Source organism: Podarcis erhardii (assembly GCF_964252035.2).
Source record: "Podarcis erhardii genome assembly, chromosome: 9".
Classification (NCBI taxonomy): domain Eukaryota; kingdom Metazoa; phylum Chordata; class Lepidosauria; order Squamata; family Lacertidae; genus Podarcis; species Podarcis erhardii.
Window position 1 is genome coordinate 36,867,218 of NC_138512.1, and position 23,496 is coordinate 36,890,713.

The 23,496-nt window shown below is 44.6% G+C and overlaps 2 protein-coding genes across 5 annotated transcripts in view; one reads left to right on the forward strand and one right to left on the reverse strand.

The window, feature by feature from the left end:
* The window catches only part of NPY5R (neuropeptide Y receptor Y5), a 37,974-nt gene extending 35,048 nt beyond the window's left edge, over positions 1-2,926 (reverse strand). Inside the window, exon 1 of one of the 2 annotated variants that reach the window (XR_014159890.1) lies at positions 2,820-2,926. The gene's annotated coding sequence lies outside the window, so the exon portion shown is untranslated. The remainder of the gene's footprint in view (positions 1-2,819) is intronic. The other variant, XM_081875396.1, reaches the window with a different exon arrangement.
* NPY1R (neuropeptide Y receptor Y1) lies at positions 359-21,758 on the forward strand. Of its 3 annotated transcripts, none has more exons than XM_081875385.1 (4): positions 359-1,623; positions 16,512-17,381; positions 17,503-18,865; positions 18,915-21,758. In XM_081875385.1, the coding sequence occupies exons 2-3, from the start codon at positions 16,686-16,688 to the stop codon at positions 17,959-17,961; spliced, it is 1,155 nt and encodes a 384-aa protein (XP_081731511.1). In that variant the 5' UTR covers positions 359-1,623; positions 16,512-16,685; the 3' UTR covers positions 17,962-18,865; positions 18,915-21,758. The 3 variants fall into 3 exon arrangements, with proteins under 3 accessions (XP_081731511.1, XP_081731509.1, XP_081731510.1); XM_081875383.1 differs by lacking the exon at positions 359-1,623 and adding an exon at positions 2,539-3,084 and having other exon boundaries at positions 16,714-17,381; XM_081875384.1 differs by lacking the exon at positions 359-1,623 and adding an exon at positions 2,977-3,084.
* Positions 21,759-23,496: the final 1,738 nt, after the last annotated feature.

The following is a 23,496-nucleotide window of genomic DNA, read 5'->3' on the forward strand; positions in this document are numbered from 1 at the left end:
GTACATACAGCTATATGCTATGACCAAGGTGCAGAGCCACTGGTGTCCAGAGGGTGGCTGCATGGCTCTGCCCTATCACATGGGCTGCAACTACAACGGTCAGACCCTAATATGATCCAGCATCAGCTGCTTGCCTCAGAATGGGTCTCAGAAGGAGGTGGGCAGGTGACACAGTCCCTCCTTTCCCTGCTCACTCAGATGCCCTGTACCACGAGGGAGCAGACCTCTCAGGGAGCACAAGCAGGATGGCTGCTGCTGCCACCAGAGCGTATCACAAACTATCACAAAAATTCATTGACAGTAATCAACACCACCTAATACTTAAGAGTTTTAAATGATCTCTACAATGCCAAAATCATAGTGACATACACAATTCAATATATCAAAGTCAAATATTCCAAATAGAAAACTCTTGTCTTTGTAGTTGTCTGCTGTAATAAGAAGTATCCAGGATGTCTGGGCATGGCAAGAAGCCAGCAAAGCCTGCAATCAAGGTTTTTTCAAAAAAGGCATTCCAAATATTCCTGTAATGAATCCAAGAGAATAATTCTCGATGTGTATACTTGTTGCTGGTGCAATTGCAACAGAACTCTGACAATGAGATTTCAATCTCTGTTTCATGAATCTTCTTCTGGTTGGGCCAAAAAGGAACTATGCAATGGCAATTCACTGCTCAACTGTTGCATGTTCCTTTTTGGTACATTACTGTCAATGAATTTTTGTAAACCACATACAGAGTTATTTATTCTGTGATATACTTCTCTGTATTCCTTGGAAAGTGGTACTGAGCCACCATTTAGCCTCAGAGGCTAACTAGGAAGGCCATCAAAACACAAGGACCTCATTAGGTTCCCCTCTTCTGCCCTATGCAATGAGCCACTGGATGTTGCTTCTGTTCCAGTCTGCTCCATGGCTGGAGGTAGTATGCTTTTGAATTCCAGGAAAGCACAGGGAGAGTGCACTTCTGCTTTTGGTTTCTCACAGGCATCTGGTTGGCTGCTGTGAGAACAGGATGCTGGCCTAGGTGGGCCACTGGCCTGATCCAGCAGGCTTTTCATAAGTTCTGTAGCTGCACTTGCTGTGTCTCCTGGCCCCACCCTGGGCCAATGCACTCTTGTCCAATGTGTCTGCTGGCGTGTGGGTCTGCCCAGGGAGCTATATAGATGCTATGTCATGTGAACTCTCTTTCCTCCCTTGTGTGTGTGTGCTGAAAAACAGTAGTTGTAAGTGTGGCGTTTGTACAGAGCCCCCAGTCGTCCCATGGACTATTGACCCGTACACCACTAATCCGCTGCCAGCAACTAGGTCCTCCCGGGTAAATCACTTAGTCTCAGTCAGGTTCTTAAGTTAACAAAGAAGAATGTAGTTTATTGCAAACACAAATAAACTTTAACTGCATTCAAAACATTGTTACTCTATACCTTCTTAGTCGTATTTTATCCTGTCTCTAACTCTTCTACCTCCCCTCACTCAAGAACCAACTGCACTAACTGTCTCTCTAATTCCAACTGTCTGCCAACTGCTTTCCCAACTGCCTTTCCCAACCAACCAACCAACCAACCAACCAACCAACCAACTAAAACCAACCAACCCAAACCTCGGGCTAAGCCCTTTTATAAACAGGTAGGCTCCGCCTCTGGCTTTTCTATTGGTCTACATATTAACTCTTTCTCTCCCCCTGTACAGACATTTTTAAAAAGAACGGGCAAATGCCACAGTAAGGAACACATGTGGACTCAAAGCCCTGCCTGAGAGCATGCCTGGGGACTGGTCGCAATGGGGCAGTTGCTAGCTGCATCACCATGGCTTAACAGAGTAGGGGGTTCCATGTTGTCATTTTGTGGTGGTGCTGGGGTGCAATGGGTGTGTCCCAGTTGTGCTGAGTTCATTGGCTGCCTCTGTGGGAGAGTGGCATCGCTGGGCCCAGCACAGCTTTGGAATGGTGGGCTGCAGTTTCCAGAGTTTCCAGAGATGCCAAGAGGCTGTGTCTGTCATTTTCCCAGAGACATCACTTTTGTTTTTTATGCTAATTTCTCCCTGCCATCCTGGGCAGGGCACACATTGGATGTGGTACCCTGTTCTGCCAGCATAGCAATGGCATATCTCCAGTTCTGGACTAATGTACAGTGGTACCTCGGGTTACATACGCTTCATGGTTACATACGCTTCAGGTTACACAATCTGCTAACCCAGAAATAGTGCTTCAGGTTAAGAACTTTGCTTCAGGATGAGAACAGAAATCGTGCTCTGGCGGTGTGGTGGCAGCAGGAGGCCCCATTAGCTAAAGTGGTGCTTCAGGTTAAGAACAGTTTCAGGTTAAGAAGGGACCTCCGGAACGAATTAAGTACTTAACCCGAGGTACCACTGTATTGCTCTGTTAGTTGATTTCAGAAGTGATAGCTCATCTTCTTTGTGTTTTCCATTTAAATAATAGATTTTTTTTATACACACACAAGCACACACACACACAAAACGTTTGGGCCTCTCCATCAGTCGAATTTTCTCATTCGAAAAAGCCGAGGGTTTGGGTTTTTTTGGTGGGGTGGGGGTTGCATATGAAATCACATCCCAGCCGCTACTCCCGCTAATGATCGTTTTACATAACCCCATGCCCAGAGAAGGGTTCGGCACCGACGGGCTTGGGCCACGAGGTGGCGCAGGCTCGCAAACCACCACGAAAAATCCGGATTGCAGAAGCATTTCAGAAACTGTCTCCCACACCCGAGAGCTCTTCCCAGCCCCTTTCCTCCCCGCTCCCCCTCCTTCCCTGCAGTTTCCATACTTAATTACATTTATTTCGGAATTACTAGGCAACCCACCTCCAGATGTGCAGCTTAAAGGTGAGGCGCGTGTGCTGGGATCTTCACATCCCGCACCGCACACTGTCATGTGATAGTGGGAGAATAAGGTGGAGTTCAGCTTTAAGGGGGACGCCTCCTGCTCCGCTCACCCAATCTTCGGGATCCGTGGTGGGCAAATGCCAGCGGGTCTGTCCTTCTTTTGCCTTTCGCTTCCCAAGTCCGCCGTCTCTTATCCTCTCGCTTCAGCACTTAGGATGGTGCTTGGAAGAAAGGAAGAATGCAGGTGAGAGACTCTTTTGTGGCTGTTATTATCCTTTTTTAAAAAAGCCAGCGGATCTCTCCCCACCCCCTAAAGGCGTTTACCTGTTCCCATTTGCACATTGGACGGAATGACCGTGCCCGCGAAACAAGCGATCTCCCCAATCTGACACGTGCTAGACCCGGGCTTCGCAGTAATGGGAAGAGAACCGCTTCGAGCGTAGTTGTCGAGCCGATCCGAGGCAGCGCCGTCGGACGCGCCTGTTGGGCATCTTGTAAGGGGCGCATCTCAAGCCACCAAAACTTCCGAAAAGATCGGAGAGAGAGGGAGGGAGAGAGGGAGGGAGAGGGAGAGAAGGAGGGGAGAAGGGGGCTTTTTCTTTTTTGCTCGAAGAGAGAGGAAAGAAGCTGTGAGTAGAGCCGAAGGCTGTTCTGTAGGTCTTCAAGCCAGCCGATGCCGAAAAACTGGGGAGAATCTGTCAGCAACGGCGAAGGGCGAAAGGGCGGGCAGAGGCGCGGAGCGCTTCGCAGAAGGACCTAGGCGCGCGATCTCTGGCCCCTTTCATCCGCACGCCTGGCTCTCCCAGCCAGGAGGAATGTAAACATAGGGAAGAAGGTGGTATACAAGGAGGAAAGGAGGGGAATTGTAGGGGGTTGGGGTCCCCCAGCCCATTGCAATGCAGGAATCTCAACTAAAGCATCCATGACAGGTGGCCATCCAGCTTCTGCTGGAAGTGAGAGTTTTTCGGGTTAGGGTAACCCGCTGATGGGAAGTGGGACCGCTCTTTCCGTCGAAAGGGACAACAGTGGGAAGCCTGTGTAGTCCTTCAGATGTGGTGGGGCTCCGCCTGCCCTCCTCGCCGGCCAGCATCCCCAGTGGTCAGGGGTGATGGGCGTTGGAGACATTTGGAGGTTCCCCGTCCTTCTCCAAGCCTTTATTTTCCAGAAAGTATACGGAAGGGGTAGTAAATACCCCGCTGAACCTTGACCCTTAGGAATCTTCGGCAGACGCAGCAGCTATGGCTGCAGGGAGTCGCCGGTAGTTAATGTTTAGGGCAGATCCGGACTGGAGGGTCCGATTGGAGAGACGCGGTGGGATGGGACGGGGTGGGTGTCAAGTTACAGCCGGTCGGCTCAGGAGCGCACGATGTCTCCAGGAGACCCGGGGGGCGGGGAGGACAGCATTGTGGGTAATGTTGTATTAGAAAGGAAGGCGATCGTGGCAAATAAATAACCCCCGTTTTCCCAGAACCAAGACACAGAGGAGGCTCAGGTCTCCTCCGCAGAAAAAACGTAAGCGCAGATGGAATTAGAGCAGATGAAACGAACTAGCCACGTCTCCTTAATTCCCACGAGGGGGTCCGTCGTTGGTGGAGGGTTCTCCCCATGTTAAGTGGGGGCTTTGAAAGCAGAGAGGCTCAAACAATGGAAGATAATTGGAGGAAGACGGCCTGACGTCTGCTGCACTCCACAGACTGGTCGTGAGGATGAATCGGATTGAAGCCGGTTTAGGTCCCACTTCCTTAACCTCCCTTGGTTGCGTCCACACACAGACAGGCGGATCCTATCCCCCCCCCTCTAAGGGTGCTGTTTTAGCTTCTCAGGATTCAGGAGCCATGCAAGGCATGAGAGAGGGGGTTGGGGGTGAGGCTGACTTAATGTGGGAGCTTCTTAAGGGCTGAAGAGGAAAATTGGAAGTCTTGCATTCCCTGCCTCCCCTCACCACCCACCCACCCACCCACACACACAGTGTTCTGGCCGATGCACTTGATTATGTCTAGTCTCATCCTATGTATATTTTTTCCCATTGAGTTCAATGAGCATATTCCCATGGAAGGGTACATCATTTGCAACCTGACGTCTCATCCTCAATGTGTGAAGGCAGACAACTTAATAATAATAATAATAATAGGCCTGTCCCAACAACAATAGTATAAATGTATTCAAAAGATTTCAACAGAGATTTTTTCTAAGTGTTTTAAGAGTAGGGAGTTGGGTGTGCGTGTTTGTTTGGAATCAAGTCTCACTGAGTCAAAAAGTTTGCCATGCATAGAAGCCAGTTCCTCAGCTCCCCATCCTACGTCCTTTGGCTTAACTGGTTTCTGGATTGGGCTATATTGGGGTCCGTGTAAGTTTTCTGTCTACACCTCCTGCTTTTTGCCCTTTTAATGAAGCAGAAAGGGTTGAAGTTTGGTCAGTGACTGTGATCCTCTGCAGCTATGTTTTGACATTGGAGCCAACTCCTAGGGGCCAAGGTCCCTTCTCCTCCTCATAAAATATTTGAGCCCCTCCACCCCCATTGATGGGCATTGCCATTCAAACCGTGTGCATGTGTGTGTCTTGTGATTGATTATGCCGCCCAATATTGTATTCAAGTTGGCACCCCTGCGTTCTGATGTGAGGATTTGCCTGTGTCTGGGTCAGAAAGGGTTATCAAGATTCCCTTTCAGGAATAGGCTCTTGCCCGGCAGTCCAGCCTCTGCTCAGGGCAAGTTTTGATAGAGGGAAAGAAGGCAGGGTGTGAATATTAAACACCAGTGTGATCTTAACCATGCCTTTCCTTACTTTACAGTGCAATCCTGTTCTACTGGGAACAACTGGGATCAATGGGGCTAACTCTCAGTTAAGTGGTACAGGAATGCATTCCAAAGAGGCAGTTCCATTCCCTCTTATCTGACAGCAAGCCCCACTGAAGTAAAAGAGACTGACATGCATAGGATTGCACCGTTGTTGTTGCACTATTTGTGTGTTTAGGGTGGCACCTATGCAGCCTGATACCAAAGTATAAGTTTTTCCTAAATTCCTGACACCAGCAGTATTAGAATTTAACAAAGGCTTGGGGGTGTTAGAAGCAGGAAATAACCAGATTCTGTGTGTGCATTAGGCCTAACCCCTGTGATTACTCTGTGTACTAGACAATGCTAATCCAAGGGAATCTACATAAATTAAGTGTTAATTAAGTCAGACACATCCCCTTTGAGATGGCAGCCTGGGGGTAGTATAGCACAACACAGGATCAAAGCGAGTGGGACATCTCCTCTGCCTGTGTTGCAAAAAGTCAAGTGGAGAATAGAGAGTTAGGAGTAATGTGGGCAGAAGCTTCGTGCAGAGTGTTATTCAACAGAATTAGTAAGCAGTGGGCTGGAGAGAGAGGCAGAGAAATGGCAGGTGTCTGTTTAAATCCAATGCTGTCGTCCTCCAGCTTAGACTCAGGTTGTATATATGTGTAAATGAACTACATTCTCCGCTGTGCCTCATTTCCAAAGGAAACACAGGTCCTGTGTAAATGCTTGGTCCCCTGGAATCTTGCACTGCTGTGGAGATTGGGATCATGTGAAACAGTATGTAAGGCTGCAAAACTAATCATACTTAGCTAGGAAGTAACTTACTCCATGGGGCCTAGAAGGAGGATAGTTTTCCAATTAAAGAAATCTTAAGTGATTAATCATGGGCTTTTCCACACCAGTTTTCTGTGTGTTTGCAGCTGTTTGCATTCGCATTTAATCTGTGTTGTCCACATGATGTTACCCTTGAACAATGCCCATCTTGATACTTCTGCTTGTAAATTCAGGCTCACCTGATACTGGAATAATACAAATTCCTTTCCAAACCACTCCACTCAGGATCACGTATTATTATTTGTTTTTGTGATTTTGGTTGATTGGAGCGATTGCCACTTTCTGCTCCTCCCCTTCCCATACCCAGTACTTCTTTATTGCTTTCATTTCTTTTGTGGCCGTTCTTGTAACTATTTCCAGTGTGCTCCGCAAAGGCTGTTTTCCTTTCTTTCTTTTGCACAAAATCAGAAAACGGAATGAACAAATTTGCTTTTGCACACTTTTTGGGTGGGGTGGGGAAATGTTTATTAAAAACAAGGCTCATGAAGCTACCTGCACACATGCCCTGTCAGTACTTAACTGGCATAATAGTATCAACAAATTGGAAGGCAGGGACAAGCACAAAACAGCTACAGGCATGAACAGGAAGAACTGAAGCTGCACCTCATATACAAATTCAGATATGTGCAGGTGTGGGCAGCTCCCATCTAATTCAAATAGAGGGGAAGTGTATTAGCAGCTAAATAATGTGCAAACGTGGAAAAGCCCAAAATGAGTTTTAATTGATTGATTATTCAATATGCATAAATTTGCATAGGAGAAAAAAATAAGGGAATAATATGCACTATTCATTTTTAGATGATGATACATGTATTGTTGCAGCAAGCATCATTGAGAAGACGCATTCCCTCTTCTCTGTCACACAGAAGGGAATACCTCTTCTAATATATAGATGCTTCATATTTACTAATTTACTAATATACTAATTTACTAATAAAAACAGCAGATGACAAGCACCATCTTAGACAGGGAAGGGGAACCTGTGTTCCTGTAGATTTTCATGGATTCCGGCTCCAACACCCATCCCTGAACATTGGGCCACTGGCCTTTCAGATATTGCTAGATGACAACTCTAATCCGTCTCAGCCAGCATGTCCAATGCTCAGGGATGGGTGTTGGAGCCGGAATCCACAAAAATCTACAGGAACACAGATTCCCCTTCCCTGTCTAAGATGGTGCTTGTCATCTGCTGTTTTATTTTTTTTAAAAAATGATATTTTATTAAATTTTAACAAGAAAAAAGATTACAAAGACAACAACAGAAATTAAACACAAAAAGATTACAAAAAACTTACAAAAACCAAAAATTCAACTCAAAAACAAGACAAAAAGAAAAAATAAGAAGTAAAAAAAAGAAAAAGAAAATCCCTCCTTTCAGATTTTTCGACATTCTTTCACTTATTTTCCTGACTTTCTCCCACCTCCCTCTTTGTATTCCATTTAAAAAATTTGTTCAGCAAATTCACCCTTATTACTCAAACCTCTTCATTTTTTATATTAATCTCATTAATTTTTATCTTATCCTCTTAATCTTGAAAAATTATTAAATTTACACCATATTTGACTTTTTGCTAAAGCCAATTATTCCTTTCCAGCATCTCTTAATATTTCATTAGTGTTACACTAATTCCATAAATATAGGTTTATTACAAAAAGCATTTCTCATTCTAAGTTTATCCAACGTCCCTTTTTCTGGTTCCGGATAATGTCAGTCCTTATATCATTATGTCATCCTCAATCCGGTGTTCTAATGTCTGAGGCCCTCAGGTCACTTCTAAGCCCCCTCTGCGGGTTTTCTTGTTTCTGTTTGTAGTTGCATACATCCTTGTTCCCCATTGGGTTCTTTCGCATTTTCTTCTCTTTCTCTTTGGGGAGCCAATCTCCAGGGAGTTCCGTGCAGTAATATTCTTCATTTCCTTTCATCCAGTTGTCCCATTCCCCGGTGATGCACTCCCCGACATTTAGTTTGTAATCCAGAAAGCAGTTATTCCAGAAATAATCTTCCACCTGTTTCACAGTCCCACCAGAGATAAAACTTTTCTTAAAGTCATCTGCTGTTTTATTAGTAAATTCTGTCATCCATTTTATCAATTTTGTTGTGCAAATTGTTGTTGTTGTTGTTGTTAAGAAAACTCTACCAGAACCATATGAGTGTCCTCTGAGCCCCTTCTCTGTTTGCCCTGTCTGAAAAAGCTTTGGAGGGTGGCAGCAGTAGAGAGGGACTTGTCTTTGTTCCTCCCTGACATCCCCAGATCTCCAGACTGTGACACGCTGTCCTAGAACTGACATTGACATATTTTTGGCACCACATTAAGATTTTTCTCTCCACCTAGGCATTTGATGGAATGTTGTTGTTGTTTAGTCGTTTAGTTGTGTCCGACTCTTTGTGACCCCATGGACCAGAGCACGCCAGGCACCCTGTCTTCCACTGCCTCCCGCAGTTTGGTCAAACTCATGCTGGTAGCTTTGAGAATATGACCCAGCTAAGCCAAGATTTCTATTGCTACCAGTCTAGGTTGCTGATAAAGCCCCCATCCCATTTGGAATCTGGTGTTCATTTTATTTTCTGATCAATTGTTTAACTTTTGGTGGCTTTTGTTTTTACAAATGCATGTTTTAAAACCTGGCTGTAAATTGCAGAGAGGCCATTAGGTGAATAACAAATTAAATAAATCAACAACAACAACATTAAAATTATTATTATTATTATTTAAACCTGCTGGTCAGTAAGTTAGGGGAACCTTTTTAGCTGACCAATATATTTTAATGGATTCATCATGCTGATAAAATTCGCTAAAATCGCAACCCTGTTTCTGATTAAACATGTTTAGGATCACACCACATGTTTCTAAAATGAGAGATGTTGGCACATGAATGCAACTCCACCATCTAGCCTGGAAGCTCTTCCTCTAAGCTCTAGATGCATAGATGACGTGCCTTTTATATGATACGATATGATAATCTTTATTGTCATTGTCCCATACAGAACAAACAAATTGAAAAAATCTACATCAGTCATTCAAAAACCAACAAGTCTGCTATCCCAGCTATCCCAGCCTGGTTAAGCCCCTAAAAACTCTGATACCCCATAATTAAATACAATATACTCCCACAGAGACTACCTTACACTGTGTTTAAAACCAAAATCGCATTTGGATAAAAACCGGTTTCTCAGGCAGCTAGTCCTAGTCTTTATAACCCTGTACCTTCTTCCAGAAGGCAGAAGCTGAAAGAGATCATTTCCGGGGTGCGTACTGTCCTGCACCATCTCTGCAGCTTTCTTATGCATAGCTGTCAACTTCCCCCTTTTCTTGCGAGGAATCCTATTTGGAATAAGGGAATTTCCCATAAAAAAAAGGGAAACGTTGACAGCTATGTTCTTATGACACCTGGAGCATAGATTTGATCCAAGGTGGGAAGAGTGCACCCAATTATTCTCTCTGCAGTCTTTACAACCCTGGACAGCATTGTTTTCCCTCCTGACTGTTCAGCTCCCAAACCACACACACAGACCATAAGTTAATACACTCTCAACAGTACAATAGTAGAATGCCATCAACAGGTCCTTTGAGAGATTATTTTTCCGGAGGATTCTCAGAAAATATAACCTCTGCTGTGCTCTCTTCATCAGGTCTTTACAGTTTCCCCCCCAGGTTAGGTCTTCTTTTAAATGGAGAAGCTCACCTTTTCTCCATGCTGAGAGGCTCTGCTTTCTAGTCCAAGTCTAAGTCCTGTTATTAAAACCTTGCTTGGGCCCTTGGTTCATCTTACCTCCTGTGTTAGGCTTCCTGTTAAAAAAACCAGACACACCCCAGTGGCAGACTCTCCAAGTGTCCCTATTTTCCAGAGACAGTCCCGCATTTACAGAAGCCATCCTGGTTTCTGATGTGATCCCTGAATGTCCCACTTTTCTTTAGGATATCCCTATTTTTATTGGAGAAATGATGGACGGTATGGAGTTATTTGACCCGCATGCTGTCTGAAGGCAATCCTGTACAGTGGTACCTCGGGTTACATATGCTTCAGGTTACATATGCTTCAGGTTACAGACTCCGCTAACCCAGAAATAGTGCTTCAGGTTAAGAACTTTGCTTCAGGATAAGAACAGAAATTGTGCTCTGGCGGTGCGGCGGCAGCAGGAGGCCCCATTAGCTTAAAGTGGTGTTTCAGGTTAAGAACAGTTTCAGGTTAAGAATGGATCTCCGGAACGAATTAAGTACTTAACCTGAGGTACCACTGTATAGGGAAGTTTTATTAGGTTTTTATATATGTTGGAAGCTGTTCAGAGTGGCCGGGGCAGCCCAGTTAAATGTGTGGGGTATAAATAGTAAAATTATCATTATGGAATGAGACGTCTCTATTTTCAACAGAGAAATCTTGGAGGGTATGCAGTGGATGCTGGTGAATGATAACCTCCCTGGTTGAAATGCTATGTCTTCTTCTACCACACTTCCACTATTGTAGCTTTCATGTTTGTCATCTCTGTTTCATTTGCTGACCATGAGAAATGAAGCTAGTTTGTTTATCAGAACTCGGAGGCAAGTAACAGGGCAGCCAGCAAGCTCCAAAGACCGTTGAAGCTGGTTTGGGCTTAAGCTGGTGGGGAAGCTCAGGCTTAGGGGCTGAATGTAGGCCTCCCTATCTAATCCTCAGGACTCTTCCCTCCCCTTCCTAAGCCTCAGACCCTCACCAGTTTTGCTCGTTCTCTCACAAGTACTTTTGCCTGGCTGAAATGTGCCTTCCTTGAAAGTTGATAGTGCCTGAATGGAAGTGTGTAAGTGTGTGTGTGTGTGTGTGTGTGTGTGTGTGTGTGTGTGTGAAACTTTGACTCTTCTAGTATGGCTGGAATGTATTATTTTATTCCCTTCTTCCTCTCCAGCTGTACAGTGGTGCCTCAGGTTACATACGCTTCAGGTTACAGACTCAGCTAACCCAGAAATAGTACCTCGGGTTAAGAACTTTGCTTCAGGATGAGAACAGAAATCGTGCTCTGGCGGCAGCGTGGTGGCAGCGGGAGGCCCCATTAGCTAAAGTGGTGCTTCAGGTTAAGAACGGACCTCTGGAACAAATTAAGTACTTAACCCGAGGTACCACTGTATTCGCTTCTCACCCCACTGGACAGCAGTCAGGTTTCTGTTAGCACCAGCTCCCCTTTTAAGCACAGGCAAGGGGCTGAGGAGGAGAGGCTGTGGGCCAGGTTGGAGGGACCCATGGGCCACCTCTGGTCCATGAACTAAAGGTTCCCCATCTGTGATATAAGCCAATGAATAGTAGGTGCTCTTATGGATCAAGGCTGTGGGCTGCCTTGGTAAACTCAGCCTTCAGCTCAAGCCTTTCCATTTAAGGGGAAACTTAAGTTACATGAAGAGGTTTCAGAAGAGGGGGGAAATATCCCACAAGGCTTTGCTGTCTATTGATTGCATCAAATGTGGGTCAATTAATTGCTGGTTTAAGTTTCCATTGATTCCGTCTTTCTATCCTGCCTCTTCGTAAATGGCAAGAGATTGCTCTGTTGTGTGTATATTTGAGTTCCGTGGATAAATATTGATTTGCTCTTTCCCTCCTCAAATCCTCTTTAATTTTGAATTCTTTTCGTTTTGTTCCTGTCTCCTCAGTGGCTGCCCTATCCCTGCTAGACAGCAGTTCTGTAGAGATGAAAGCAACCAGGATAGCTTATTTGTGCTCGGCCCCCTACTGTTCTTCCGGGGGCCAGCTGGAATATTAACTAGGGAAGGAGACTGCTTGCAAGAACCGTTGGAGTAACTCTGCTCCAATGCACTGAGCGCTTGTCTCTTGGTAGCTGAAAAGAGCATGGCCAAAAGGATTTTTTTTTTTAAAGTGGGAGTAAAGGGGAGTAAAGAAAAAGAAGAGGTTCAGAGTAGGTCACAACACAAAATATATATGGTATATGGTGGAGGTTGACCCAATAGGATGAATGGGGTACCAGCCTCACTCTGCCCACAGTCAGTCCCCACCTGCCTGCATGCTTACTTACTTAGAAGCACTCCATGGGGTAGCACTGACTGTCAGCATCCTACCCCTTGTAGCACTCAGCAGGGAGGAGGGTGGGGACAAAACTATCATCATCAGGCTCTGCCTATTGGTCTCCTTGCCTTCTGTCCCAATGGGCACCAGTCACCACTGACTAGATCAGTGCCAAACCCAATGGCAAGTTAAATGTGTCTCTCTCTGAAGCCGTGCTTGGAATTCTCCACTTTAAAAGTGTGTGGGGCATGATCCAGCTCAGAAACACAATATGGGTTTTTTTGTTTTAAAGGTAGCGGGGGTGGGGTGGGGGCTTGGTAGGGAAAAGGTTCAAAAAGAAAGGGTTAACTCTCCCCTCCCCCTCAGGCTGTGATCCCAGTCCAGATTGTGGGTGGCTTAGGGAGGCTGGTTTTGCGGGGGGGGGGGAGAGAATCCAAAGCACAAAGCACAGGATTTGTGCTGTGGTGGTTCGTGAGGTGGATGGAGAATGTAGCATCCTCTCACCACTGTGTAGGGGCCTGACAAGGTGGCAGCAAGGTCCAAGGAGATCTGGGGGGCGGGGTGTGTGTGTGACAGCCACTCAGGTGCTTATCACAGCTAATTAGATCCTTGAGCTGAAAGTATAGCTCCATTATATCTGTCTGTCTGTCTATCTATCTATCTATCTATCTATCTATCTATCTATCATCTATCTATCTCTATCTAGCATCATCTATCTATATCTCAGGCATTTACAACTAGTGACCTACCAATCCAAATGCTGTCCTCAGTCTATTTATTGCATCGTTCCCTTCTGTCTTTGAGATCTCAGGCAGGCAGGCAGAAAGGAGGCAAACCCATAAGGTTTACCACACCTCTAGTGGACCATCATATATATCTACTGCCCTGTGTTCAGCTGGGTCGGTCACAAGTCATTTTAACCCCTCTCCTTAGAGTCACTTTAAAATGTTTTCAGTTTTGTATGTGCATGGAATTTATTCTGAACCGTGCTGCTCCACAGACATTTGCTGTACGTTACAATATAAAGAACAGGAACAAATTTAAAAACAAAACAAACCTGTAGCAACATCTATTGGAATGAAATACTTAGCAATTAACTTCAATCATCTGAACCTATATCTGTACGCAGAATTCTAGGCGCTTGTCATTTTAACCCTGCAGCGCATGTCAAACTTCATGTTTTGCAATGTGACTGAAGAACCAAGGAATACATCTTGATCATGGTCTTTGAATTCTGGGGACATTAGGACAAAGGTAGGCAATGTGGTGACCCAATGTTGGACTACAACTTCCATTAGCCCCAGCTGGGATTGTGAATGGTCAGAGGTGATGGGAGTTGTATTCTGTGACAACCTCTGCAGGGCACCACATTGGCTAATCCTGCATTACGATGATATTGAAGGGCAAGGAGTCTTCACCTTTGAGAGAACTTTCATGAACTCTCAGCCTGACTGGTGGCTGGAAATTTTTCTGTGGGCTGGCCCCCTCCATTTGATTTCTTTGAGGATTGAGCTTCTCACAGTGACCTGCAATATTATTCCTAATGTGAATGAGATTGATGATTGCTTAGTGTTTCTCTGCTCCATGACCTTTCCAAATGAATAAGTGCTTTGAACTGGCCAAGAATGTGTTATGTGTTGTTTTGTTAGTACTCAAGAAGTACTCGGTTTGATCATTAAACTGTGTTTACTGCTGGAATCTCGTATGCTCTGGATCTATAGAAAAGTTCCTATATGTGACCGTGCAGTCTGAATTCCAAATTATGGCAGCTAAACCCTTGAGCTGAGTGTCAGAAAATAATGCAGATGAATGTATCATGGCATCATTCTTAATCGTAACTCATCTGCGGGTTTATGCTGGCACAATGATAGATTTCCTGTTGAGGCTCTCTTATATTAGGCTGCGCTATTGTAACCTTAGACACACTTACTTGGCAGAAAATTGCATTTCAACTCAGTAGTACTTACTTCTGAGCAGGGTTGTGTCAAGTTTAAGAGGCCCCAGAGCATTACCCAAAAATGTTTATTATTTCAACAGAAAGAACAATGAAAATCGAAACAACACGCTTTTATATTTGCAGACATTCCACCACATAGGCAAGGAGGCAGCCAAAAATGAAACAATCTAACTAAAACGAATATTTTTGCAATAAGCCTTTTTGCATGTGGAATAACTTTAAGTGAAGCTGCCTTATGATTTCTTAGTTAGCATATTTGAAGACTTTGTGTTCCAGCAACGCAAGAGCACTTATAACACTTATTCACTGGAAGAAACAATACAACATGCACTAGGTGTGTTCTACACATGACATCAAAATTAAATCACTTCCATGATTTTTTTTTTAAAAAGAACCTTTGAAATGAGACATGAGACTAATTTATGATTAGGCCAAATATTTTCTGCAGTCAAGCCTGGTATGGTCTGCCACCAGTGCTCTTTGACGGCTTATGGACACCTGGCCGAATGAAATTTTGATATTAATTGTGGTTATTTCTGTACGTGATATGACCAATAATTGCATAGTTATTAAGTATATACACAACAGAACAATAATGTCTGGTTTCAGAATTTCTTCACCCTGCTCCTTTTGATTTTGAAATAATTTATGTAAAAGTTGAAATTTAGTATCTAGGGGGTGCTAAACTGCAGCTTACTTAGCTTGTGTGTTAATCCAGCACTGCTTCTGGGTAAACATGCTTAACATTGGGCACTAAAACTAGCAGCATGTGTAGATCTCCCGTGGTTATTGTCTCAAAGTCCTTGGGAACACGCACCCCAGGAACGACTTTCAGCCAGATGCCTGTGAGTCAACCCGATATTGCTTGTTGTCTTTGGGTGCAATGCATTGCAATTAAGCTTTATGCAAAGAGGAATCCTTTCTCTGGGTACAAAGATGTAGGTCTAATTAATATTGTCTCTGTGCAGGGCAGGGGAGCTTTGCATGTGGGCGTTCAGTTGTTGTAGGATTCTAGTGCCCATCAGCATGGCCAATGGTTAGGGATGATAAGAGTTGTACTCCAATGCAATCTGGAGGCACCATAGGTTAGCCACGCCTGCTGTAGGGAATGATCTTAAAAAATGATCCTGGTTGTGGGCAGGCCCTCAATACAGCTCCACCCCACCCCACAGTGTAGGTGGAGTGAGGCCTTCCACGCCAGGGTGGCACCACAATCATCCCAGGCCTCCTTGGCCAATCACTTTGAGAGAGGTGATTGTGTGGGGGGGGGGTGGTATATGAGCGGCAGCGCATCGTGTGCTGCGCACATGCTTCGCGCTGCCGAACACGCATCCACCCGCCCTTTTATTTTAGGTGTCCTCTGGCCTTGCTTTGGACTTTGGTTGGTCACCTGTCTTGGGACAGGGGCCAGGTAGGAATTTTTCCATTTGGCAGACTGGCATTGGCCACATGGTTTTCACCTACCTCTTAGCAATCGTCACAACTTTGTAAGGTTTGGCGGTTAGGCATTGGCTTATTGATGGGGGGGGCAGGTCAGCCATCGCCTGCCCCTCCATGTCCAAGGGTATTCCGTTAAAGGAATCCGGGGCCTGGATCTTGTCCGAAGTCCACTTGAGGGGCTAGGGCCATGCCAGGCCTCTGGGAACATGGAGGAGAGCTACAGGCGGGTTCCCCCAATGTGGTACCTCTTTCGGTGGTTTACCCTTTCATGACTCCCTGCAAGGTGGGCAGGAGTCAGATATAGTCTATTGCCAATGCCTAAGCCAATACATTTACCGTAATCAATAAAGTTGTGGCCTAAATTTTGCCCATTAAACTTAAACCAAAATTCTGTGTTAGTGTGAATTTATTTCTTATGGGGGGGCTGGCTTGGGGCCTTGACACGCAACTGATAACCCTACAGTCCCTTCTGAATATTACCTCAGCAGTGAAAATTCAGATTTAAACAGCCACTACATAATAGAAAACAATAGCCTATTCCTGGCAGTGAGGAGGAATAAATATTCCAACTGTGATTAAGAAGGTCCCTGGTTTTCCAATAAAGTACAAAACACCTCCCTCCATTTCTGAAAACCCAAGAAAAATCCATGTGCATTATTTTTGCCTTTGCAGGTTGTGCATTATTGATGGCATGAACATTTCTGTGGCAGCTTCTGCTGGGAGCCTGTTCTTTGTGTAAGGAGAACAACATTAACGCCTTGAATGTGCTTCTGAGAAACCGATTGCCGTTTCAGACCACTGCTCAGCGTGGGCCCAGATTGTTGTGTGCGTGTGGGGAAACCCAACATGAATTCATCACTTCTTTCCTCGGCAGGAAACTATTCCATTCAGAATGTCTCAAAGGAGGCTTCTGGACTCGTTCACTTTGAGGATGAAGACTGTCACGTGCCTTTGGCGATGGTGTTCACCTTGGCTCTGGCTTACGGGGCCGTCATCCTTCTGGGCATCTCTGGGAACCTGGCCTTGATCATCATCATCTTAAAACAAAAGGAGATGCGCAACGTGACTAACATCCTCATTGTCAACCTTTCCTTTTCGGACCTCCTCATCACCATCATGTGTCTTCCCTTCACCTTTGTCTATACCTTAATGGACCACTGGGTCTTTGGCGAGGCCATGTGCAAGCTGAACCCTTTTGTGCAGTGTGTCTCCATCACAGTCTCGGTTTTCTCTTTGGTCCTCATTGCTATTGAGCGCCACCAGCTGATTATCAACCCTCGTGGCTGGAGGCCAAGCAACAGACATGCCTACATAGGGATTGCTGCGATCTGGACTCTAGCGGTGGCTTCATCTTTGCCTTTCCTGGTGTATCACATACTGACCGACGAACCTTTCACCAATCTAACAATAGAGGAATACAAAGGGAAGTACGTGTGCTTGGATTCCTTTCCACTGGAGACAATCAGGCTCTCGTATACCACAGCTCTCTTGGTGATACAGTACTTGGGACCCCTTTGCTTTATATTTATTTGCTACTTAAAGGTAAGAGAGAATCTTGTTTTCGTGATGTGTCTTACCCGTTCTTTGTTTCCTCCAAAGAAATGCCTGTAGGATCCACAGTTTTAGGTTACACAGTTGTTTTTGAATTTTTGTTTTCCCGCAGATATACATGCGCTTAAAAAGGAGGAGCAACATGATGGATAAGATGAGAGACAATAAATACCGATCCACTGAAACGAAAAGGATCAACATCATGCTCATCTCGATTGTGGTGGCCTTTGCGGTGTGCTGGCTCCCTCTGACCGTTTTTAACACAGTCTTTGACTGGAACCATGAAATTCTACCTGTTGCTTCTTGCAGCCACAATTTGCTGTTCCTGATCTGTCACCTCACGGCTATGATCTCTACCTGCGTGAACCCCATCTTTTATGGGTTCCTCAACAAGAACTTCCAGAGGGATTTGCAGGTTTTCTTTCGCTTCTGCGATTTCCACCCTAGGGATGATGACTACGAGACGATAGCCATGTCCACCATGCATACAGACATTTCAAAGACCTCTTTGAAGCAAGCGAGCCCCATTGCATTTAAGAAAATTAGTGACAATGACGATGAAAGACTATAGCTCCCAAAGCTCCCGCAACAGATGATATAGTTTCAGGGATCAAGCACAATGCTTTAAAGAAGTCAGTATCTTCCCCTCTCCCTCACTGAGGAACTTTAAACTGTCACTTTCATTTCTGTGGTTCAACTGCTGCTGGTCCCTATCCCCTTTTTGCTGCTTGTAAAAACCAGAGCAAATCTATCTAATCCCTAATATATAATGAAAGTTGGGTCTATTTCTGCTTGAAGCTCTCATCAAAAGAACGTTTTTGAGTCTTTTTCTTCGTGCGTTGATACATTTCTGCCTTTAAATTTGTTAACTGTATTTATTTAAAAGAGTATATTTTAATTGGGAATGCATACTATTTCGGGGGGGGGGGGAGGTGTTACCCCTTTTCCCCCCAGATTTTATCCTCCCTGCCCAAAGAATACTTGCAGGTATACCTGGAAAGACTGTATCTCAGTGGTAGAAAATATACTTTTCATTGTAGAAGTTCCCAGGTATTTATCTGTGCCATTTCCAAGTAGGACTACTTCTGCCTGAAATCTTTGAAATCCCCTGCCAGTTAGTATTGAAAATAGTTAGACAGATGAGCCAGCTGTCTCGACTTGATAGCTATCTATATTCCTATGTATCTGTTCCCCACACTAAGCAATTAGAAAAAAAATGGGACCCCCCCCATATCATTACTGTAGGAATGGGGGAAATAAATGTTTTCAGAGGAATGGTAGTAAATGGGGTAGATTACCATGGGCCCCCTCCCCCACATAAGACTCAAGCCTTTAGCATAAACCCACTTCTAAACAGAATCTGGCCATTCTGCTTTGAGCAGCTGTTTTGCAGCAGAATCCTAACCATGTGTTAACTCAGAAGCAAGGATTTCAGCCTTAGTCTTAGAAAATACCTTCCTGTGTCAGAAGCAACAGTATTGAAGTATTACTATATTGAAGTATTGAAGTATTACAGTATTGAAGTATTACCATTGAAGTATTACTCCAAAACCTGCAGATTATACTTAAATTTACACGATTCGCTAACTGCATCTGAGTTATTTAAAGGTGTGTGTAATTCAAAATGAAAAATGAACAGGATTAACAGAACTAAATAGCCAGTCGTGGACCCTGTCCAGCCTAGGATTCGCACTTTAAGGCCCCAATGTTAAGCACACATGCAAGGGGGGAGTAAATCACCCTGGCTAAGCGGCACCTTCCTCTAGGTAAGGATTGTTAGGATTACACATCACACTCTTTAGCATCCATGGGGTGTGATGTGTAATCCTAACTATTATTTTAATATCTATACTGGTGATAGTTGGTTACATGCTTAACACCCTCTCTTGTAAGTCACTGGGTCTTAAAATTGTGCAGTTCATACACACAGTAACTTTGACAGCAGTATCCACAAATATATTTGACTGAGTTTTGTAAAGAAACTACCTGTACCCGTATATTTTGTCCCACAGGGTAACTAGCAGCTTAAATGTCTGTGTGGGTGTTTAATTGGGAAAATGAGGCAGGGAGCAAGGTTTATCACTCCTGAGCCCAGTCCCACAGCCCTGATTAGAGTCTCCTGACCCCACAGCTGCCATTAAAGTCCTTTCCTTTAAAACAAAAAAACAGAGCAGGAGTTCTGGTCCCAGGTCTCCTAATGCCACATCTAGTTGTATCCCAAGGGTAGCTCAATTTACACAAATGTACCCAGGGACAAAGCACACTGAGATGGTAAATTAGGTAAGTCCTAATTCTGAGGCGCCACATTTGATTAACTCAGTATGCAGGCTGACTCACGACCTAATAGGCAGTATTAGCCACTGTTATTGTTTCTAAGCATCTCAGGTTATTACATAAAATATGTCCCAGTGACTTGATACCATTCGTAGTCATTAGCCTAATTCGGTAGCATAATTATGCTCATGGTCTGTGACCAGATTTTCATGGTTTAACCGTCTTGAAAAGGTAGTGGCAGCGACTGCATCCATTGTAATTTCTGACTGAAAACTAACTTGATTATTTGAGGCTCTTTGTTGTCTGGCAGCTATGGTGCACCATAGCAATTTACACAAGCCAGGGCTGTCTCATTCACATAAAACTGGGGAAATGTTCAGGGCTGTAGCCACAAGGTAGACAGCACCCCATAAAATAAAAAGAGGAAATGGAATGCTTAGGTGTGCTGCTCTGGAAAACCCTCCCCCATCAACCTGTCCTTCAGAAGCATTTCTTTTTTTTTAACCAACAACACCTTGATAATAATAATAATAATAATTTTTTATTTATACCCCGCCCTCCCCAGCCAAGGCCAGGCTCAGGGGTTTCCTTGTCACACATTGGAAATCATATCTACTCTTTTTCTTTTGGCTTTCAATGGCTTTCCCACCCTCCCTATACAACTGCTGATCCTCTGCTTTTAAAATATGAACAAAGCAATCCTAAAGCTGGCCAAAGGCCTGCTAAGGGACCATTTGAAGTGGTGCAAGTGCTTTTCTGTGGTGATGTACCTTACCTGAGAAGATGCTAAGATCTGTGGGCACAGATACCCACAGGTATTAAGCGTGAAAGAGGGCAAGTAGAATGTGGATAATTTTGGGGGGAGGGCTTAGAGCAGGCATCCTCAGACTCGGCGGCCCTACAGCTGTTTTGGAACTACAAAACAATTCCCATCATCCCTGACCACTGGTCCTGTTAGCTAGGCCCAAAACAGCTGGAGGGCCAAGTTTCGGGATGCCTGGCTTAGAGACACAAGATCCAAGGTCCCCTCATTTTGCTGACATGCCCCTGAAAAGGGCAAAGAACTATACCAGCCCTGAAGCTGGCATAGTGATCCCCCCCCCACTGATATCAGTTGAAGGGAATGAACAACCAAACCAAACCAAATGGTGGTGGAAAGCTGACCCTGGCAGGGTTTTTGACATGGCAGAGCAACAACGATGAAATAAGCTGGTGGGGCTGTGGATATGGCAGAGCAGTCACCATAAAACCTCACCACCACCAATAAGACTGCAAGGCAAGCTAAATAGACCTTTTATTTGTGGCCATGTAAAGAAAAAACACACACACATACATCTAGTATTTTATTTCAGTAGCTCCTTAAGAAATAAACTGATATTTTCCTCGCAGTTTGTTTGTCAATGAGAGCCCTTTACTGGGCTAACTGACAAGGAGGGCTGCCCCCCCCCCAAGTTATCTCCTTATATAACCCTTTTTTGAAGTCACACCCTCATAATAAAAGGTAATGCTGCTACATAACTATAAACATATTAGGCTACTTTAGTTACATTCCAACTGTTCCGCATTGATTTCCCCATAACTGACATCTTTTTAGGCCTCCTCAGCGCAAAATGTCTTACGCAGCAGGTTGGCGTGTGCACCTGTAGCATCCCCCCCCCACACACACACTGAAGTGATTGGGCCATCACCACCTCACACAAAACTCAGAGCTCGGTTGGGCTCTTGCAGAGCTTTGGATTGCAGGGTAACAATGTATTGTACAGTCTTGTAGATAACTATATTATATTAGAAGGCTTTCTGGTGTTCAGTATATATAGTTACAGAGTTGGGTTGTGGGATCTGTGTTGACATAAATTTATTGAAGCAAATGGAAAGACACTGTTTTCTTACAGCTGTTAAAATTTCTATACAATGGTTGTGCCTGTCAATTCAATAATCACCAAGGGTCCAGGTCAGGCATTCGTTCTTGTTATTATCCATGCAGTGACCAAGGAATTTAGTATAAGTAACGGACAGACTTTGTACCAATAATGATGATGAACTTTATATATTATTATAAATTTGCCAAGAATAAATGCCTATGAGATTAAAATACTTAACTTTTCTCCAGTGTCTTGAAAAATCTCAAACTAAATTGTGCCTTGTGCAATATTTTGAACAATGCATTCACACAGTGCAAAAATTATACAGTATGTCCTTGTACTAACATCAGTCCAGTTATCATTTCATTGTGTTCTCAATACTGTACATAAAATGTAGACCAATGTACATTGCTGATTTGTTCTTTGTGACATTTTGATCAACTCACAAATATTGGCTCTTCATTCTGCAAACAAAGTCATTAATTCTGATAGCCACAGTCAGGGGGAAACCACTGGTTCCATCCATACATGTCTGTATTTCAAATTTCAAAGAACATTTAGGCTACAAACTAGTCAAATGTGAAGCCCAGTCCCATCCGGGTTTATTCTGATGCAAGAACCACTAATTTCACGGGGGCTTACTCCCAGTCTGGTGTGCATTTGATTTCAGCCTCAAACCACACTGAAGTTTTGTAGATTTCATTAGTTTCGTTAGGTATTTGTTTAGGCTACAATAGGCTATCACAGGACAGTTATAGCATGCCAGGGCTTTTATTTATCATTGCTGTTATGAATTATTGTGTTAGCATCCCAGAGAGAGCCATTAGTATTATGAGTATAATTGAGCAACTAGCTGTTGCTGGATTTTTGTCTCTGCACTAATAATCTCTTGTTTATTTATCCTCATTTAAAAACCATTTACCTTTCTCAGCTTATTTTGGAGTGCAGCATGCTATGCCTGGAATCCGAAGAAATGTTCACAGTAGCCCAGTGGAATTTTGTGTCTTTCAGCAATTGACACACACATGCCACAAACAGTGTTGCTGCAAAGTGCTTTTGAAATTCCTGTGGGCTTCCAAAGCAATTTGCCGTTACAGCCTACCTTATGCTCACACAGCTAGTTTCACAGTGCGTTGGATCCTGGCTACATTTCTCACAAGCGGCACAATGTTAAAACACTCCCAGCAGCAAATCCACTGCACTATATCATATCCTCCAGAGAGGCACTTTGCAGAATAGGCACTTTCCAGAGCTCCATGGCACTCAAAAGCTGCAGATACTGAATGGGCCTTAATTTAGGTCCTTCTTGCAAGGCAGAGGGAGGGTTATGTTGTGAGTGGTGATTGCTTGGGAGTAGAGCTGGTGGCGCTGTGGGTTAAACCACAGACCCTAGGGCTTGCCGACCTTGCCGATCAGAAGGTTGGTGGTTCGAATCCCCGTGATGGGGTGAGCTCCCATTGCTCGGTCCCTGCTCCTGCCAACCTAGCAGTTCGAAAGCACGTCAAAGTGCAAGTAGATAAATAGGTACCGCTCCGGCGGGAAGGTAAACAGGATTTCTGTGCACTGCTCTGGCTCGCCAGAAGCAGCTTAGTCATGGTGGCCACATGACTCGGAAGCTGTATGCCGGCTCCCTCGGCCAATAAAGCGAGATGAGCACCGCAACCTCAGAGTCGTCCATGACTGGACCTAATGGTCAGGGGTCCCTTTACCCTTTACCTTTAGAGCTGGCCTAAGACATTTTGCCTCCTGAGGTGAAAGACAAGATGGCACCCTCTCGCATCCCATGTACCAGACCAGGGGCGCCGACTTATAAAAAATATTGGGGGGCGGGGGCCCATACCGACTTATAAAAAATATTGGGGGGGCCCAAGACCTCCAAACCGCTGCTGCTGGGGGAACGAAAGGGGCGAGCCCCGGGCTGCCCCGACCTTAAGTGAACCTGTGAGGGCCCGCCCTTTGCGGCAGCCGAT